The sequence below is a fragment of the Pan troglodytes genome, chromosome 3 (genome assembly GCF_028858775.2).
Source record: "Pan troglodytes isolate AG18354 chromosome 3, NHGRI_mPanTro3-v2.0_pri, whole genome shotgun sequence".
NCBI classification, from domain to species: Eukaryota; Metazoa; Chordata; class Mammalia; order Primates; family Hominidae; genus Pan; species Pan troglodytes.
The window spans coordinates 120,504,478-120,523,849 of NC_072401.2; the positions used below are offsets into that span (position 1 = coordinate 120,504,478).

General features: G+C 38.5%; 1 protein-coding gene across 15 annotated transcripts in view; it reads left to right on the plus strand.

Moving 5' to 3' along the window:
- The window catches only part of LOC740478 (kelch-like protein 2), a 152,491-nt gene that overhangs the window by 41,144 nt on the left and 91,975 nt on the right, over window positions 1–19,372 (plus strand). For 8 of the 15 annotated variants that reach the window (XR_010156334.1, XR_010156335.1, XR_010156336.1 and 5 more), the window contains 2 exons: window positions 1,373–1,479; window positions 11,373–11,494. Coding sequence is in view for 7 of the 15 variants with exons in the window: in XM_024356265.3 (XP_024212033.1) it covers window positions 1,373–1,479; window positions 11,373–11,494 (229 nt within the window). In the remaining 8 variants the exon portion in view is untranslated. The remainder of the gene's footprint in view (window positions 1–1,372; window positions 1,480–11,372; window positions 11,495–19,372) is intronic. The other 7 variants (XM_063809000.1, XM_063809001.1, XM_063808997.1 and 4 more) reach the window with 2 other exon arrangements.

The following is a 19,372-nucleotide window of genomic DNA, read 5'->3' on the forward strand; positions in this document are numbered from 1 at the left end:
TTCTTGCTTGTTCTAGATAAGCATCAGCAATGTTTTCTGTTAAAAATATTCTGTGACATTATTAATTACCTGGAGAGTATGATCTGGCACCACGTATTGCATGTCAAAAATGCTCACCACATGTTTTTGAGTGAATTACAATGGATGTTTTAAAATTAGAGATACAATAATATGGTTGCTGAATGATGGTTTTTAGGTAACAAAACGCTTTTTTTTTTTTGAGACGGAGTCTCACTCTGTCGCCCAGGCTGGAGTGCAGTGGCGCGATCTCGGCTCACTGCAAGCTCCGCCTCCCGGGTTCACGCCATTCTCCTGCCTCAGCCTCCGGAGTAGCTGGGACTACAGGCGCCCGCTACCACGCCCGGCTAATTTTTTTGTATTTTTAGTAGAGACGGGGTTTCACCGTGTTAGCCAGGATGGTCTCGATCTCCTGACCTCGTGATCCGCCCGCCTCGGCCTCCCAAAGTGCTGGGATTACAGGCGTGAGCCACCGCGCCCGGCCAACGCTTTTTTTTTTTTTTTTTGAAACAGAGTCTCACTCTGTCACCCAGGCTGGAGTGCGGTGGTGCGATCTTGGCTGAATGCAACCTCTGCCTCCCAGGTTCAAGTGATTCTTGTGTCTCAGCCTCCTCAGTAGTTGGGATCACAGGTGTGGTCTACCATGCCTGGCTAATATTTGTATTTTTAATAGAGCCTGGGTTTCGCCATGTTGGCCAGGCTGGTCTCAAACTTCTGGCTTCAAGTGATCCATCCACCTACCTTGGCCTCCCAAAGTGTTGGGATTATAGGCATGAGCCACTGCACCTGGCCAAAGTGTTTTTTAACTTTAGATGTAATATTTTCTGGCCTTGAAGGATGAGATATTTTGCATTGGTAAAATGTTGTGATTAAGTTAAGCTTCAAAAGCTCAAGCAGCAAGTCTAAAAGGGTCTTTTAAGATTTTTTTTTTTTGGGAGGGGGTGGGTATTTCACCCAATTTAATTTTTGGCATGTGTTTTTTCTTCATCTTCATGTCAGACTACACCTGCCACTTCTGCCGCTACTTCTTATTCAGACAGCCTCTTCTTTTGCAGTCCATTGATGGTTTGCTGCCAGTAATTGCCTTTAGGTTGAGAAATCAATAATCAAGTTTGGGAAGATTTCTGTGTTTTTCAAAGGCAGGATTCTTAGTGAGGGTCCAAGGCATGTTGGGCCTTTATCCCAGCTGTTTTCTATGTACTTCATGTTTAGGGATCATGTCCCAAAGGATGGCTGTTTTTTACATTAGTCTCCACTTGATGAAAGTGGGCTTTACTGTAATATTTTTGCATAGGATGTTCAATACATTCATTGTTGATATCATTTAAATTTTTTCTCTCTGCTTTTTACACAGTCAAAATTTGCTGTGCGATGTCACAATTGTGGCAGAAGACATGGAAATTTCTGCTCATAGAGTGGTGCTGGCCGCCTGTAGTCCTTATTTTCATGCCATGTTTACAGGTATGAAATATTTTAGTTATGGGCATTTTAAAAAATGTATTCAGATCTGCTTTTCTTACCACATTTTCTTTTGTTATTAACATTTTACTTTTATGAAATGAAGAATTATAGTGGAAGAAAATGTTCTTGCTTTGTTCCAAATTCCTCCTCGTCTTTGTTTTTCATTGTTGGGGGTCAGTAAGCCTATACATAGGTACACTCACAATTTTATGCTCAACTTTCTCCCTGTAAGTTATACTTATGTGTATTAGTTCCTGCCATTTATAATAGCTTTTTGGCACTTTATTATTCTGACAAAAGGAAACCACTTTACATTTTTTAAAATGATTTTTACATTTGTTTCATCTAGTGTTACATTGAACAAAAAGATGTTTATTTAATATCCTTCATTTGGAAATATAAGAAAATAAAGCGATTTATCTACAAGCTTACGTTTTACTTTGGCAACTGTGAAAATATATAGAATGATTTTAGTACTTCTGGAAAAGAAGTAATTTATGTCTGTCACACTTGAATCCCTTACTCTCATTCTTTTTTAAAATATACTGTACAAAGAAATGAAGTTTTTATCTGTTACATCAATGAGTTTATAATCTTAGGGTATTGGTATGCCAAATAGAAAATACAAATAGAAATGTAGTTATACCAAAAGGCAAAAATACAAAGCTCTTCTTACTTTAGAATCTATTAAGTATTTCTGGTGCTACTGTTTTACTAGATACTTCAAGGCATACAAAAACAATGTGAACATGCTTCCTGCCCCAAAAGCTTCCTGTGTAGCTAGGCAGATGGATGTGCACCCTTTAATAGGTAATAGTGTATGGAAGATCTGAGTGCTCACAGCAGTGGTCAGACGTTGAGGGCTGTGATGGGCAGCACTGAGAGAAGGATTTCCCCAGACCTGATGGATTGAGGGGTTTACACAGATGAAGATGAGTGTAGAAGGTCAGATGGAGAAGACGGACTGAGTGAAAACTTTTCTGGGTGTCTTGGGAGTAGTGAGGAGACCAGAGCCCCGCTCAGTTTTCAGCCTTTTATGATCTTGCTGTTCCAGAACAGAGTTAAATAATCAGGAATGAAGAAGGATAGCAGGTGGGCTCTGAGCCAAGTTTGGGAGGGTTGCCTTTCAGCTGAGAGCTGAGGTTGATCTGAAAAGTCAATACCCGTAAAGTGAGACTAGTCAGATTTTTATGTCTTGGTGTTCACTCTAGTCTCTTGATTTACATCTTATTTATTACTGCTGGACACTTTTCTAGAGAGAGAGAGTCTCTAAGGCTTGTAAGAGAAGGATTCGATCTGGAATGTGCTGGGCTACTTTAGGAATTCCCTTGTAAAGTGCTGTCCCCTTGGTGGCCTTCTTTCAGATGACACTGCTGTTGCCACTTACTTGTTGGAACTACTAGGTCTTTGGAAAACTTAATCTGTGCTTCAGTTTCCCCATCTGGAAAATGGGAATAATAATATTACCCACATCCTAGAGTTTTTGTAAAGATTAAATGAGAACATATGTGTGAATTTCTTAGCACTTGACACATAGAAAATGATCAGTTAATTTTGACAGTAATTATTATGGTCATCATCACCATTCTTTTTTACTCTAACTTCCTAAATTTCTTTATATTCTGTACAAGATTGGAAAGCTTTAAGCTAGGCTCTTTTTTTTTTGATACATGTTTTATTGTCCACAGAGTGACAAAAATAGAGTGATTAACTTATACCTGTAAGATAAAGGTTAGTTTCCTTTCCCCTCAAAAGGCTTTGGAAACTTAGTGTCTCCAAACTCCCTGAGCCTTAGACATCCAGTGAAATGGATGCTAGGTAGAGATAGGAGAGCTTATTATGTCTTTAGCTCTCTTTTCTGTTTGCTTTATAATCTAAACTGCATTTCGGTTTCCCTCTTCTGTTTTTGTCTAATGGTTCTCTATGCTTCATGATTTAGCTGACGTGGTTTATGAATATGTGAGCTTTTCATATTCATATTCATAAAGGGAATGAGGCATTGAAGACATTCTGATTTTCTAAGTATTTATAGTGTATTACAACTAACTAGTAGGTAGGTGCTTTTGCAGTTCAACTGGTTTCTGTCTGAGAATATACCTTTTATGCTTAGTCAAATTTTAGATTGCTATGTGCTAAAGTACTTGAAAATAGGAATACTATGTTAATTTCTGGCACATATACAAAATATGAATTGAGTACCTAACTTTTTTTTTTTACTAGTTTGTTGAGGCATATTTTATATATCATAAAATTTACCCATTTCAGGGCTGGATGCAATGGCTCACACCTGTAATCCCAGCACTTTAGGAGGCTGAGGCAGGTGGATTGCTTGAGGAGTTCAAGACCAGCCTGGGCAACATGGTGAAAACCCATCTCTATCAAAATATAAAAAATTAGCTTAGTGTGGTGGCCCTAGCCTAGAGTCCCAGCTACTCAGGAGGCTGAGGTGGAAGGATCACTTGAGCCTGGGAGGCAGAGGTTGCAGTGAACCAAGATGGTGCCATTGCATGCTAGCCTGGGTGACAGAGTGAGAAAAAAAAAAATTACCTATATTAAGTGCACAACTCACTGATTTTTAGCAAATTTACTGAGTTGTACTGCCATCACCATAAATCAATTTTAGAACATTTTTGTTCTCACATAATGTTTTTGAGGTTCATCCGTGTCGTAAATGTTTCAAAGGAAGGTTTGCTGTTCTTATTGCTAAATAGCATTCTATGTGGATAGACCGCTTTTGACTTTCCATTTACCAGTTGATGGATGTTTTTGTGTTGTTTCAATTTTTGGCTATTATGAATAGTACTGCTATGAATATTCATGCGCAGTTCTTTGTGTGGACATATATTTTTATTTCTCTTGGGAGTAGATATCTAGGAGTGTAATTGCCGGGTCACATGGTAAATTTATACTTAAAAAATTCTGCTAAGCTGTTTTTCCAAAGTTACTGTACCATTTTACATTCCTACTAGCAATGTTTGAAACTTCCTATTTCTCCACAACCTTGCCAACACTTGCTACCGCTTTTTAAAAAATTATAGCCCTTCTAGTGGGTGTTGAAATAGCATAGTATTGTAGTTTTAATTTGCATTTTTCTAATGACCAATGATGTCAAGCATCTTTCTATGTGCTTATTATTTAGGCTAAACTTTTATGGTTTTTCAGCAGTAGATGTTATTTGACTTTCTAGCAATCTTTGTACTGTTTTTTTTTTCTTCTACTTTTGAATCTACTGTTTAGCCAACAATTTGGCAGAAATTAGATAAAAAAGATAAAGGCCACTTTGGGAAGCTGAGGCAGGTGGATCACGAGGTCAGGAGATTGAGACCATCCTGGCTAACACAGTGAAACCCCGTCTCTACTAAAAATACAAAAAAAAAATTAGCCGGGCGTGGTGGTGGGCACCTGTAGTCCCAGCTACTCGGGAGGCTGAGGCAGGAGAATGGCGTGAACCCAGGAGGTGGAACTTGCAGTGAGCCGAGATAGCACCACTGCAATCCAGCCTGGGCGACAGAGCAAGACTCTGTCTCAAAAAAAAAAAAAAAAAAAAGGTAAAGGCAGGGCGCAGTGGCTCATGCCTGTAATCCCAGCATTTTGGGAGGCCAAGGTGGCAGAATTGCTTGAGCCCATAAGTTCTAAACCAGCCTGGTAGAAATAGGGAGATCTCATCTCTAAAAAGATTTTTTAAAAAATTTACTGAGCATGGTCACACGTGCCTGTATAGTCAGTCCCAGCTACTGGGGAGGCTGAGGCAGGAGGATCGCTTGAGCCTAGGAAGCAGAATTGCACTGAGCTGAGATCATGCCACTGCCCTCCACCTGGGCAACAGAGTGAGAATGTGACCCTGTCTCAAAAAAGGAAAAAAAAAAAAAGAAGACACGGGGATTGGGTCTAGGTAATTTAGTGTATGTAGACTCATTTAAGTATTTGCCAGAGTATGAGTACTTTGTTTCTTTGTTTTTCATGGTCTGAAGCCCTGCTAAGCTTTTTTTTTTTTTTTTTTTTTTTTTGGTAAAAATTATGGTGAGGTTAACAAGTAGACCATTGGATGCTTTCATTCCACCAAACATCATGTACATTTACATTCTCTTGCTCAGGGACAGGGAGTTTCCCTACTCTTCTTTTGTTTTCCTGTGACTAACCTATTAGGAAATGGGGAATATGCAGATGTTTTTTGTTGGGTCTTACTTTTAATCTCATAAACTGTAAGTGAAGTTTTCATTTAAATTATATCACCTAAGAAATAATTCTGTTACTCGTCATAGTTCCAAGTATTTGAGTAGAGAAGGGAAGTGAAAAGTAATTCTGTGATGTAGTCACAGGGTTTTACTTTGTGAAGTATGGGCCTATTTAGAGCAAGGCCAAGTTGTTTAACTATTACTTAAGAAAGAACATACCAAATTGGGTTCTTGTGTTTTTAGATTACTTCTTGGTTACAAATGTGGCATTTAGAAAGCTGTTTGCTTAACACATACTTTGAGATTTATTTGTGCCACAGGCTAACATTTCTGAAATCTGGTGGGAAGTACTGAATACGAAATTTTTATTTTTAGCCTTTTTTTTTGGTGTGCTTTTTGATTTCTTTTGTCATATTGAACATGATTCTGTAAAATAAATTAGAATAGGAAAAGACAGATTATTGTTTGAGTGACTAAGAAGTAAGATTTTAAAAAGCTATATACATGGTTATGTTTGTCTAAGAGTCATGCTTTCATTCATCAAGGAATATTTATTGAGAATCTTCTCTGCTAGGCATTGTCCTAGGCTTTGGGGACTAGAGTGATGAATAAAACAGATAAGTTCCTGTTCTCATTATTCTAGTTAGGAAGAAGAAGAAAGGTTAGACAGTAAGTAAACACACAAAAGATAATTTCTGGTATTGATGATGGCTCTGAAAAAAATTAAATAGAATGTTGCACAAAGAACTTAAGTTGGAATGCTTTAGGCTGCCTGTAACAGCAAACTCCACTCAAACTGGTTTAAATACTAAGAAAGCAGGCTGGGCACCAGACGTGATTGGATCTACAGCTTGAAAATTTCATCAAGAATCTTCTTCTGTCTCTCTACCCTTCTATCCTCAATAAAAATATCCTAAGGTTTGTTCCTCTCCTAAATGAAAGATGCCTGCAAGAGTGGACCCAACATGTCAAGGAAGGAGGACTCTGTCTTTTAGGAGCTAAGAAACCTTTCTCAGAAGTTACCCAAACCAGACCAAAACTGGCAGGGCAATGCAGTTACCATGTTGGCCTTAGATTTGCTGTAGAACTGGAGAGTTACATACTCTGACCATCATAGAGAGTGGCTGGTGGGCCACCAAGGTCACCTGGCCAAACTGAAAATGCCTGTGTGTCAGTAACTGCTTTGTAACCTAAGAACAAAAAGGTGGTAGTGATTAGAGTAGATGACAAGTGGAACTTGCAAAGTAATGGAATAAGATTTATTAAACATAGCTATAAATTTGTTATTTATTTCTTAGAGTTTCAGCATAGTCAGAGTTTCTGTGTTACACTTTTATTCTTTTTTTCAGATGTTTTGTGTGCTAAATAACTGAAATTAGAATCATAGAATTTTTAAAATGAAATGAATTTTAGCGTTTATCTTTTTAAACCTATTCACTTTTCATTTATTCATTGGATAAATTCATTTTGCAATGGATAAGTGAAGTTACCAGTTTATGTTGGGCTTCAGGAGTCCTGATTAAAGATCCTTGAGATGGAATTTTTTTTTTTTTTTTTTTTTTTGAGATGGAGTCTCGCTCTGTCACCAGGCTGGAGTGCAGTGGCATGATCTCAGCTCACTGCAGCCTCCGTCTCCCGGTTTCAAGCGATTCTCCTGCCTCAGCCTCCTGAGTAGCTGGGACTATAGGCATGCGAGATGGGAATGTTTTTAGCCATATATGTATTCTTACACTTCCATGTTTTGGAGGACTTCCTTTTTTTTCTCAATAAAAGTAGATAGGAGACAGGGTGCGGTGGCTTATGCCTATAATCCCAGTACTTTGGGAGGCCAAGGCAGAAGAATCATTTGAGGCCATGAGTTCAAGGCCGCAGTGAGCTGTGATTATACAATTGCACTTCATCCTGGGCAACAGAATGAGACTCTGTCTCAAAAAAAAAGGTAGAGATGATGTGGTATTTGCCAGTGAAAGTGTTTGGCTCACTCTGTAATGTATAGTGATGTTCAATAAATGTTTGTTGACTGAAATCCTACATAGCTAGAATATCCATGTTTAAGACTAATTTTAAAGTGCCATTAGTTACGTTAAGTAAAAATGCTATATTTTATGTATTTATTCAATTAATTTATTTATTTACTTATTTATTTGGTGAGATAGAGTCTTTCTCTGTCACCCAGGCTGGAGTGAGTGGTGTGGTCTTAGCTTACTGTAACCTCCACCTCCCGGGGTCATGCAGTTCTCCTGCCTCAGCCTCCCACGTAGCTGGGATTACAGGCATGTACCAGCATGCCTGGCTAATTTTTGTATTTTTAGTAGAGATAGGGTTTTGCCATGTTGGCCAGGCTGGTGTTGGACTCCTGACCTCACATGATCCGCCTGCCTTGGCCTCCCAAAGCGCTGGGATTACAGGCGTGAGCCCCTGCGCCCAGCCAAAATGCTACATTTTAAATTGGCACTTGCTTTACTTTTTATTCATCTAGTCATTTACTTATCTAACCAGTGTTTATTGGGTATCTACTAGATGTCAGACATGTTATACAGAGATAAGAAAGGCTTCATCCCTGTTCTCAGTGAGCTTAAGAATTCAGAGGAGGAGAACTAGGTAAAGAGTTGATTATGACAGAGTGGATTTGCATGAGGTACCCAACTGTACCTAATCCAGCCTTGGGCCACCAACAGATAAGGCTACCTAGAGAGGTTCCAGTGGAGATTAGCCTGGGAAATGAGTGGGTGGGGAGACAGAGAGGACAATGTTCAACAAGAGCATCAGGGGTAAGACATTGCTTAGTGTCTGCAGAAAACAACAAACAGCTTCTCAATAATGTATTTCAAGTTTAGAAATAGCGGGAGGAGAGAGAGAAGGCTAGACAATGAATCAGGGGCTGGACATGTGTGCTTGGACTGGGAGAAACTAAAGGATTTTTGAACTCCGTGCTCAAATTTGTGGAGTCAGTACTGGAGGCAGGAAAATAATTAGGAGGTGGCTACATTGGTGTGAGCAAGAGATTATAGGATCCCCAATGGTGAGAAGGTGAGAAGATTTATTTGAGATCTATCCAAGGTTAATTCTGCAAGTTTTAGTGAACTGTGGGACTGGTGGGTAAGGAAGAGGAGAGAATCAAGGATGACTCTCACTCAGGGTTTTAGTATAGGTGTTTGTATGGATAGCATAATGTAGCTTCAGAGTTCTGATATAAGCTCAGAGTTATGTGATCAAAACATAAACAAGAAACTATAATCTCTATAGAGACTATGGGAGGTTACAAATGGTAAGGATAAACTATGTACAGTATCATTGGATAGCCTGGTTTATTTTCTGTTTGTTTTAAATAGGACAGAGTCTTGCTGTGTTGCCCAGGCTAGTCTTGAACTCCTGGGCTCAAGTGATTCTCCTGCTTCAGTCTCCCTAGTAGCTGGGATTACAAGAGTGAGCCACAGCACCTGACTCTCATTGATAGTTTTTAAAATGCGTTAGCAATCAGAAATCTCACAAAGCCATACTGTTTAAAGATTTCCTCTGAAAACACAGCAAAGGGCAAAAACTAAGGTAATAATGTAACAACTGGAATTAGATATAAATAACTTTTACAAGACTCTTTAGTATGGGCTTTGATTCATAGTAATTAGAATTTTTAAACCATTAATACAGTCATGGGCACATTTTTTGTTTTTCTTACTTTTTTGTAAATTAATATAAAAATATTAAAATGTTTTCAAAACAGTATATAATTGAAATTGAATTTATTGAAAGCAGATACAGTTTTCTGGGGAGAAAAATAATCTTAAAAATGACAAATATTTGAACTAGCAAAATGCATCTTATAGCAATACCTTAAAAACTATAATATTAAAAACTGTTTGGCAGATAACTAATTATTTTTCAGTCATACATGTAAATTAAAGTCCCACTTGGTTTTGCCTAAGGTAAGTCGTGCTTAACTGAGTACTGGCTGTTTGGCTTTGTGCTCATGTGGCCCCAGGCCCTGAAGGGCTTTGCATATTATTGGGGCTCTGTAGGTGAATCAGTTATGGCCTTTGTCTCAAGTCCAAGTGGGAATCACCAGAATGTCTTAACTTTTGGCACAAAAGAGGCTTCAGTTTATACAGACTATCAGTTTATACCCCAACTATTCACAGGATCCAGCAAGAATAGGATAGAGAAAGGTGCCTTATATGTGGCTGAAAACTTATTTTTCTGTATTCCTTGACCTTCCTTTTTCCCCCTTTCTGTAAGCACGGGAAAAACATTTGCTGTAGCACCAGACATACAACTCAGTCCCCTTTCATCCTGCTATGTAGGTATAGGTACATCTTTCTCATTAACTCTCCTACTTCCCTTGTCATACAAAGAGATGTTTTTCTTCCTGGGAAGTAGCAGGGTAGTTTTTTGGGATATTTTAGCTCTGAGGTGAACAGCTTCTTTCTGAGATCTTGTCAGAGATAATCTCCAGGGAAGAACGCGGTTAAATGTACACCACTATTGTTATTTCTCTTTTCCCAGGGTTTTGTTTACAAAGGAATTTTGTGTAATTATGATTTCCCATAGACTTTTCTGATAGTTTATGGTTGCTGACAGTGCATTGTATCAGAAAAAGAAGTGAGCTTTCAAGAAATCTTGAGGCTATGTTATGGTTTAATAAGAGATGCTGGGTTAAAGTGAAGGTGATGAATAGTGGCACGTTCTCATGCTTCTTTTACCTTTGAAACTTAGTGAATTCTAGAGCCAAATCTTTTTTTGCCCATGGCCCTCAGCATTATTCTTGGACTGTCCTTTTACTTTTTAATTGAATCCCTCCCCACCCCCATTCAATTGCTTGTGTCTCCATGTATCATTAGTTCACTTATGTTGTCACACCTCGGTGCTTAAACTTGCCTCCTACTCTCCCCAAGTCTCCTTGGCTTAGGGACCATCCCTTCTCTTTCCTCCTTCCCTATTTCTTTTCCACAAGTGGGTATTAGGAAGAAAGTCTTGTACTGTTTTTTTAGCAGGCAGTTTTGTGGAAGGATACCTGGTTTTAGTAATAAAGCTGGTATGGAAATGACTTCAGCGTGAAGTTGCTGCAGTTGACAAACAGGAACTGAATCTGAGGTAGAAGATCTCTGTAATAAGCTTTGTTATTGACTAACTCTTTGTTATTATTGTGATCCCTGTTATGCCTTGCATTCTCTAAGCATCATAGGTAATTTGTTTTCTCGTTGTCTCTGGCATGAGGATTGTGACCTCTCACTGAGGGTGGAGCCTCTGTGTCTGGTGCAGGCTATGCATGCCCCAGCAGGCATTTGTGTGTTTGTTGAAGGAGTAATGCTAACCAGGTGGGTCCTTTTCAGCAGCCGTTCATTGCTATTAGCCAAAGGCAGTAACATCGTTACTCTTCTAGTCATGACTAGAAATCCATAAAGACAACAAATGCCCAAAAGCAGGGACAGCCTCAGCTACTGATCCTATAGCCACAAGAATAGTTCATGCAGCTGGACATATGGCACGTTCATTGTTGTGATATGATTTTCAGGTGCAAGTGGGTAACAAAAGTACATTTTATGATTTGCTCAGGTAAGCTTTTGGAAGAGGAAGGGGAGTGTTTTCGGCCTGCAAAAAGCGGCTGATTATGCTGCCTGTTGAATACAGTGAGTGGCAAGAAGATGTATCAATGTGCATTGGCACTGGAACTTCCACAGCAGTGTCTTGCTGTAACATCACTCTTATTCCTTTGTGTTTTAGGTGGGATGAGTGAGAGCCGAGCAAAGAGAGTTAGAATAAAAGAGGTAGATGGCTGGACCCTGAGGATGCTAATTGATTATGTTTACACTGCAGAAATTCAGGTTACAGAAGAAAATGTACAGGTAAGAGTAAACACTTCACACCATCTAGCTTTTTATGCATACAGTTTTTTTAAATAAAAAAAGCACACCCACACAGTATACATTTTTCACCAAAATAATAGGATTCATTGTGAAAATTGTATTTCTAAAAAATATTTGGAATGATTATACCTTTTTAGTAATGTTTCTGAGTTCAGTATCTTTTATATTCTTTAAGATCTGAGATACAGATCCTTTAGTTCTCTGAATGATGCTTGTTCTTTCATGAAAACACTGTCATATTCATTTATAACTGTTGATTGATGCTGCCCACAATTTCTCTTTATTCCTTGGAAGGATATAGTCTACAAAGAATGTTTTTGACTGCCAATATTCTTTATTTCTGTCTTTTTTTTTTTTTTTTTGATACCCAATCTTGCTCTGTCTCTCAGGTTGGAGTGCGGTGGTGTGACCATGGATCACGCAGCCTCGACCTCCTAGGCTCAGGGAGTCCTCCCACTGCAGCCTCCCAAGTAGCTGGGACTACAGGCATGTGCCACTATGCCCAGCGAATTTTCTTATTTTTTTTGTAGAGAGGTCTCACTATGTTCCCCAGGCTGATCTCAAACTCTTGGGCTCAAGTGATCCGCCCTCTTCAGCCTCCCAAAGTGCTGGGATTATAGGTGTGAACCACCATATGCCCAGCCTATTCTTTGTTTTACTATTTGAGCATCCTCTTTAAGTGATTCTGGAGTTTAGGTAAAAGTTGATATTGCATCTTATATTCTATAAAGAACAAATGTTTTATGTGTGTTACATAAATGTTTAAATAATACAGATGGATGTGGAGTAAAAGGTGAAAATCCCTCTTCAGAAAACGGACCTTCTCTTCGATACCCCAGTTCACATACATTGATTCACTTCTTCCTCTCTAGAGGGCAGCTTCTGTTATGTACTGTGAATCCCTTCAGACCGTTTTCCATGCATTTATTCACACAAACGTACACACAATTTTTTTACATAAGAAATACTATACTTGTTCTGAAACTTGCTTTTTGAACTGAGCAGTGTCTTAGGGGTCTTCACACATTAGTGTATATGGGTCTAACTCATGTTAATCAGCTATATATATATATAGTATGATTTTTCACCTGTATAAAAACAGTGCAATGAGTGGACATTTTTATATTTGCATCCCCAAATTTTATAAGCTGGATTCCTCAGAATGGAATTGGTGAATCAAAGAGTACATGCATATATTAATTTTTTGATAGCAATGCCAAATTGCCATCTGAAAATGTGTGTTTATTTATATTCCTTCTAACAGGGACACTGTGTTTTGAGGACAACAAAAATAACTAGGACTAAATTCTTAAGAAATAATCTTTAAATTCTACTTGCACAAATAGGAAGTTGTTGGTTCAATCCTTATCCCTGCTAACTAGTTGAAATATGCTACAAAATGAATTCGGAGACTGAAATCTTTGCACTTGTTAAGACATGCTATCGATTGTTCCATGTGAAATACTGGCCGTAGTAAGGCCTCCTGGTGATCTTTCCTAGATGGCCTCATTAGCTTTTGCTTAGAAGTTCCAGTTATGAGGTAAGGCATTTGAAAAACCTTGGTCAATATTGGGGTTGTTTCTAAATGTATGCATCAGATGCTAGATGAACTTTTTTTTTTTTTAACATGGAAGAAAGTGGTATATGTCATGAGATCACTGAACTAATACGTGATCTCATTCTGGTCTTTTAGGTACATTTAGACTATTTGCTAGATTCTGGGGCATTGTTTTCAACAAGAGTTTATCTTGGTTTCTTTTTGTTCATTCTTTTTATTCATTTTAGTGCATGGGCCTCATTATGTCCTTATATTTGACCTTCAACAAATGAATTACTGATTTCTTTGATTCACATAATGGGCCACATGGGAGAAAATTGAGAAAAATCCTTTAGGCCTTAGAGACTAAACTGTGTGAATTCAGCCCTGAATGTTGTTTGTAGTAGTTCTTGTGGTGGGGACATGGGCCTATTAGGAATTAGGAGAACGCCTCTCATGTTTCTTTTAATAACTATCATGTTCCAGTCCTGAAATATTAGTCATCACAGCCTTTCAGAAAACTCTTGCCATCCTAATTTGCCTCTTGTGTATATATTGCTTAGCTTTTAGAATATGCAGGAATACATTCTAAGAGTTACATTTGGCAGGCTTATTAAATGCTTATTATTTGTATAGTTTTGTTTTGTTTTTAAGAGGGAGACGGATATCTCTTCAGCATAGGGCTATCATGGTTTGTAAAGCTTTCTTTTATTTTCAATTGAAAAATACTTGTTTTGGAAAAGGCAGTTGAGAAATAAATTAGATTAAAAGTAGCTACTTTTTCCATGACATGTGTTTTTCAATGAAAAAAATAAGACTATACCATATAAAGATACACCAGACTCCTATTTCCTGCTTTGTATATTTTTTGTCAATCTATATTTTGTTAAATCTTTCTTGTAAAGTGTTGTCCACCTTAAAGAAGAAGGTGTCTGTTGTTATTAATGTTAAGCTGAAGTTTTAAGTGGCCCTAACTGGAAGCCGTGCTCTGAATTTATATGCCCTGAAGGTGCTGACAGTGGGAACAGAAGTTTCTGTAATTCAAATGTTTCTTGGTGGTGGTATATTTTTCTCACTGGACCTAGACTCAAATCTTTTACCAGGTGACCTCCCTTTTGTAAGTTTCTGTTTTAGTAGTAAAGTACAATATTGGGCTAGAAAGTATCTTTGGGATTGCATGTTTTGATGTAGAATCATTGTGCTGTAGAATGCTGAGGTCCAGCCATCTGTTGGCAGTCAGTTGGCGACAGAACAGGGCTGTAACCCTGGTTTCCCAGATTACTAGTGTAGGGTCTCTTCCATGATACCATATGGTCTCCTTATTACACTAATTTTAAACAATATAATACCTATTTGAAGTGAAGGTTGTTAACTTGGAGTCAGAATGAGAGAATGAGTAATTTAAAAAATTAACTCCAAAGAAGGGACTATTGTTATTATAGTCCCTTCTGATTTATACAAGCAATAGGGCTTGAATTCTTGGCCATTCCAGGTTTCCTAGCTTTTCGTGTGTTTGTTGCTGCTGTTGTTTTTTTGTTTGTTTAGGTTTTTAAACTTTGGCTTTAAGTTTGGATATTTGGTTTTATTTATGGCAAAATTGGAGGATAATTTGAGCTAAATGAATTTACAGTTTTTTTTTAAAGGGAGATAAAAGGAGAACCAATATTACCTATGACTACACTTGTAATTCAACTTTTTTGTTGTTGTTGCTGTTGAGTGAATTAAAATTTAACTTGTGTCTAGAGTTTCAAAGCAAACTTTATGAACTGCATAAATCTGGGAAATAGAGAAAATACAGCCAAAGGCTATTGAAAAGTATGCTCTTTGACATTTGGTGGTTATGGACACCTTTGAGAATATGATGAAAAACTGTCAACCCTTTTCTAAGGAAAGGGCACATTAGCTTATCTACACAAAGTTTTGCATACATTTTCAATACACTTTCAGAGAATCCGTGTACCTTGCTGCTTGCCCCACCTTCCACTGTTAAGAATACTTGGCTTTATTTTTAAATTTTTAAATTTTTTTATTTTATTGAGACAGAGTCTTGCTCTGTTGCCCAGGCTGTGGTCAGTGGTGTGATCTTGGCTCGTTGCAACCTCCGCTTCCCAGGTTCAAGCAATTCTCCCACCTCAGCCTTCCAAGTAGCTGGGACTACAGACATGCACCATCACGCCCGGCTAATTTTGTACTTTTAGTAGAGATGGGGTTTCACCATGTTGGCCAGGCTGGTCTTGAACTCCTGACCTCAAGCAGTCTGCCAACCTTGGCCTCCTCAAGTGCTGGGATTATAGGCATGAGCTACCACTCCCGTCCAAGAATACTTGGCTTTAGATATAAAAAATATAAATATGTAAGTGTGTGTGAGTCTGTGTGTGTATGTGCGTGTATGAAGGATTTTCACATGGGTATATCTCTAGTTATATGCTAAGCATTTTATATGTAGCTCATTTGATGTTTTTGCCTCCATATAAGATAGGTGTTACCCCAATGTGATTGAAGAAATAGGCTTAAGAAGGTTAAATAATTTGCTTAACATCACACAGCAACTATTAAATCGTCATTAACTAGTATTGCTTACAAAGAGAGTTTATAAATTCAAAAATGTAAATGTCTTTATAACTGAAATTTTTTTTTCACGATCCAAAAGTTATTCAAGGTACATGCTATGTCATTAGATGTGTTAATTAACACTTTTGGAGAATCCTAAAGGATCTTGAACTTCTTAAAGCATTTACTTCATTGCTAAATTTGTAGTTTTGTTACATGAGTTTGACTTTTCCACCTTTGGGTATTTGTTTTGGCTTCCTAAAAGTAGGTAAGAGTTTCTCACTTGATGTAAGTGTTAAAAACAAAGGTAATGCTGTTAATAAACAGTGCCCATGAAAGTAAATGCTCTCATTCCTAAATTAATATTATGAGTACTCATCTACAGATTCTTTCCATATTAGAACTGTTATCATCTAGAAGAATTTGAGAAACATCTGACAGTTTTGAATGGATAGGTTTTAAAAAGTTCATGAAATATATGTTGGATGAATTGGAATTATTTGAGACAGACACTTTCTATCTCTTTAGAAATGAAACAAAATTTAAATGAGAGTTTTTCAAGGGACATCTAAAATCAATTATTGGTAATAAACAGACTAAATGTTTAACACAGTCTCAGTATAGTAGAAAATTCAACATAGTGTGTCCATTTTATTGGTGGTATAGGGCAGGTTGTTGTTGTTTTGCTTCAAACTAGAACTGCTAGGAGTATGCTGTATAGATAGTGTTTTACTCTGCATGTTCCCAAAAGGAGGACATCACATGGAGGGGCTTACATGGTACCAGGCCTGTTGACATAGTTGAAAAAGCTTTAAGTTAGCTTAATCAATAAAAAGCCAGCCAAAGTAGGGAAATCACCAAAACAGAATACATGTGTACCCTAAATATTTTAACCTCAAACATGTAGGTTTACAATTGTACTCCAATCTTTGTTTGTAAAACTAAGTATGGTAAGCTGTTTCAAGAGCCACATGTCCTTTTTTGCACAAACCATACCATAATCATGCACCAACTATAATTTCCAGGCTTTTTTTTTAAGTGCAGCAAGAACTGAGACACTTGAAATCTCAATGCAAAATCTTCTTTGAATTATACAGTTTCTCTTTCATTCCTCCCATGTCTAATTGGATTGAAAACATTTATTTTTTTTTCCAGTAACACGTTGATCAAGCCACTCCAAAGCAGCCAACTTAGTTTTCATAGAAAGAGCTCTTTTTACATTCACATTTCATTGAATTCATTTACTTAAATTGTGTAATTTCAATAAGTGCAAGTGTCATAAACAGATGTGGGAGCAAATCCAACATGTATGAGTTGGTAAAATGCATCCCAGCTGGAGGAGCAGACGTGTGCAAGCACAGTAGAGTGTAGTTACTGAGGGCATGGAGAGAGTTGGTTCATCAGGTGAGTAGGTAAAGTGGATTTTGGTGAAGAGTACTTTTGCTTTGTGTATTTCTATATTGTGTGGGTAAACATTGAAATGAAATTCCCAATAGGTGGAGATTTGTTTTAAAAATCTGTCTTAAAAATATTTAAGACACCCTATCAGTTAAACAGTCATTGATGGAATATCTGATAAATACTCGGTCCTGGTGCTACAAAAAAAAAAAAAAAATGAACAGGGAACAAAGTAATGAATAGAGTATATACTTAGACTGGGTTTGGATCTTGGCTTTGCTGTTTAAATGCCATGTGACCTTGCCTAAGTTGCTTAACCTCTGATTGGCATTGGAGCTTGAGCCAGAGATGAGTAGGGCTAGGCGTAGGAGCACTGACCTGATGGAGCAAGCACTCAACAAGTATTTTTTTTCTGTTTGTGGTTTGTGTTTGTGTTTTTTTTGACATTTTCAAAAAATAATTTTAAAACTGAGGGTAGGCTGGGCACAGTGGCTCATGCCTGTAATCCCAGCACTTTGGGAGGGATGCCAAGGGAGGCGGATCACCTGAGCTCAGGAGTTCAAGGCCAGCCTGCCCAACATGGTGAAACCTCATCTCTACTAAAATTACAAAAGTTAGCCAGGCGTGGTGGTGCACACTTGTGGTCCCAGCTACTCGTGAGACTGAGGCAAGAGAATTGCTTGAACCCGGGAGGTGGAGGTTGCAGTAAACGAAGATCGCACCACTGCACTCCAGCCTGGGCAGCAGAGTGAGATTTCATCTCAAAATAACAATAACAAAAAAAACTGAGGGTAGCATGCAGTCCAAACTGAAATGTTTAGAGGTGAGTTACAGATTCAGGTCTGAATGAGATGCTGCAGAGAGCCTGGCAGCAGGACTTTCGTGGTGTTGGTAGTGGTGGTAGCATATACTCTTAGGCTGATGGCAGTGCCTTTATCCAGGAAGAGCTGCCCTGGGTGAACACTCAAGCCTATAGCTCTTATGTTTCTGGCTTGTCTAGAAAGAGACTTGGTAAGGGCTGGGCAATTGTAATGACCACAACCAAGTAATTTTGAGATTGTGGAGGGTCTGCATTCCCGTAGGAAACTGGGCAACAAACCCAGGATCTGGGGCTTGTTATGTGGGGCATTAGGAGTCACGCTGTGGCTTGGCAAGCATGAGGGTACTTGGGGGAGCACATCACGTTTAGGGCAGCAAGATTAATGCCAGACTGTAAACACTGATATGGTGCCCAATAAGCTTTGTGGTATTGGTCAGGATTAGTTTAGGACCGAATTAAACTGCACTTGAAGATCTAAGATTTGTAAGACCTGTAGCTGGATCAGGCCAGATCAGGTACGGATGAAGAACCACTTTACTGCTTTTTATACATGGCTTACCCTTTCCCTTCCCTATATCTAAGCTGTTGAGCTTACCTCTTTTTTTCACTGCCAGTATTGATCCTGATGAATTTCATCTTTCAATCAATAGTTTACTAAATATTTATGGGGTATCTATTCTATGCCAGACACTGTTCCAACCATTGGTGTTACAATGTCAGGCAGGATAGATAAGGTCCTTGTCTTGAAAGGCTTTACATTGTAGAGGAGGGGTAGGGACGAGACAAATAATATACCCATAGATAGAGAAACAGGTGAATTTTACCTGTTATTCTCTGGGGAGGAGTCATTTGAGCAGAGACTTGAATGAAAAGAAGGGAGTGATGTAAAAATAAAGGCAGAGAACATTCCAAGCAGAAAGAGCAAAGGACCTGAGATGTGAATAAGTTTGGCGTGTTTTATGGGCCAGAAAGAAAAGGGCGATTATTATTTGAGCAGAGTAAATGATGAGAGAGTGGAGAAAGATGAGCTTAGATTAGAAAGGTAAATAGGGCCAGACAAAGTGGGTTTGTAGACTATGATAAGGAGGTTTGATTTTGTTCCAGTTGTAGTTTGGGCAGGGAATTCATGCTTTAGACAGTTTGTTCCCCTTTCCCATCTGCTAGCTGGAGGATGGACTGTGGGGGCAGTAGAAGAAGTTGGAGGCCCTTTAGATACCTGTTGGGGTAGGCTAAGTGAGAGACTAGTGGCTTGGGCCTGGGTTGTTGGCGTGAGATGGTGAACAATAGATTTGGGAGATATTTGGAGGTAGGGCCAATGGAATTTACTAATGGATTTGCATGACGGGATGGAGGAAGGAGAATGATCAAGAATGGCTCCTGCATTTTTGGCCTGAGCAACTGGGTGGATTATAGTGCTGTTGTCTGAGATGGTGAAGACATGGGATGGGGACATATTTTCGGGGTGGTGGGAATTAATGGTTCTATTTTGGTTATGTTAACTTTTACCACTTGGGCTTACAAGTGGAGATGCTGAATAGGTTGGTTCTGTGAT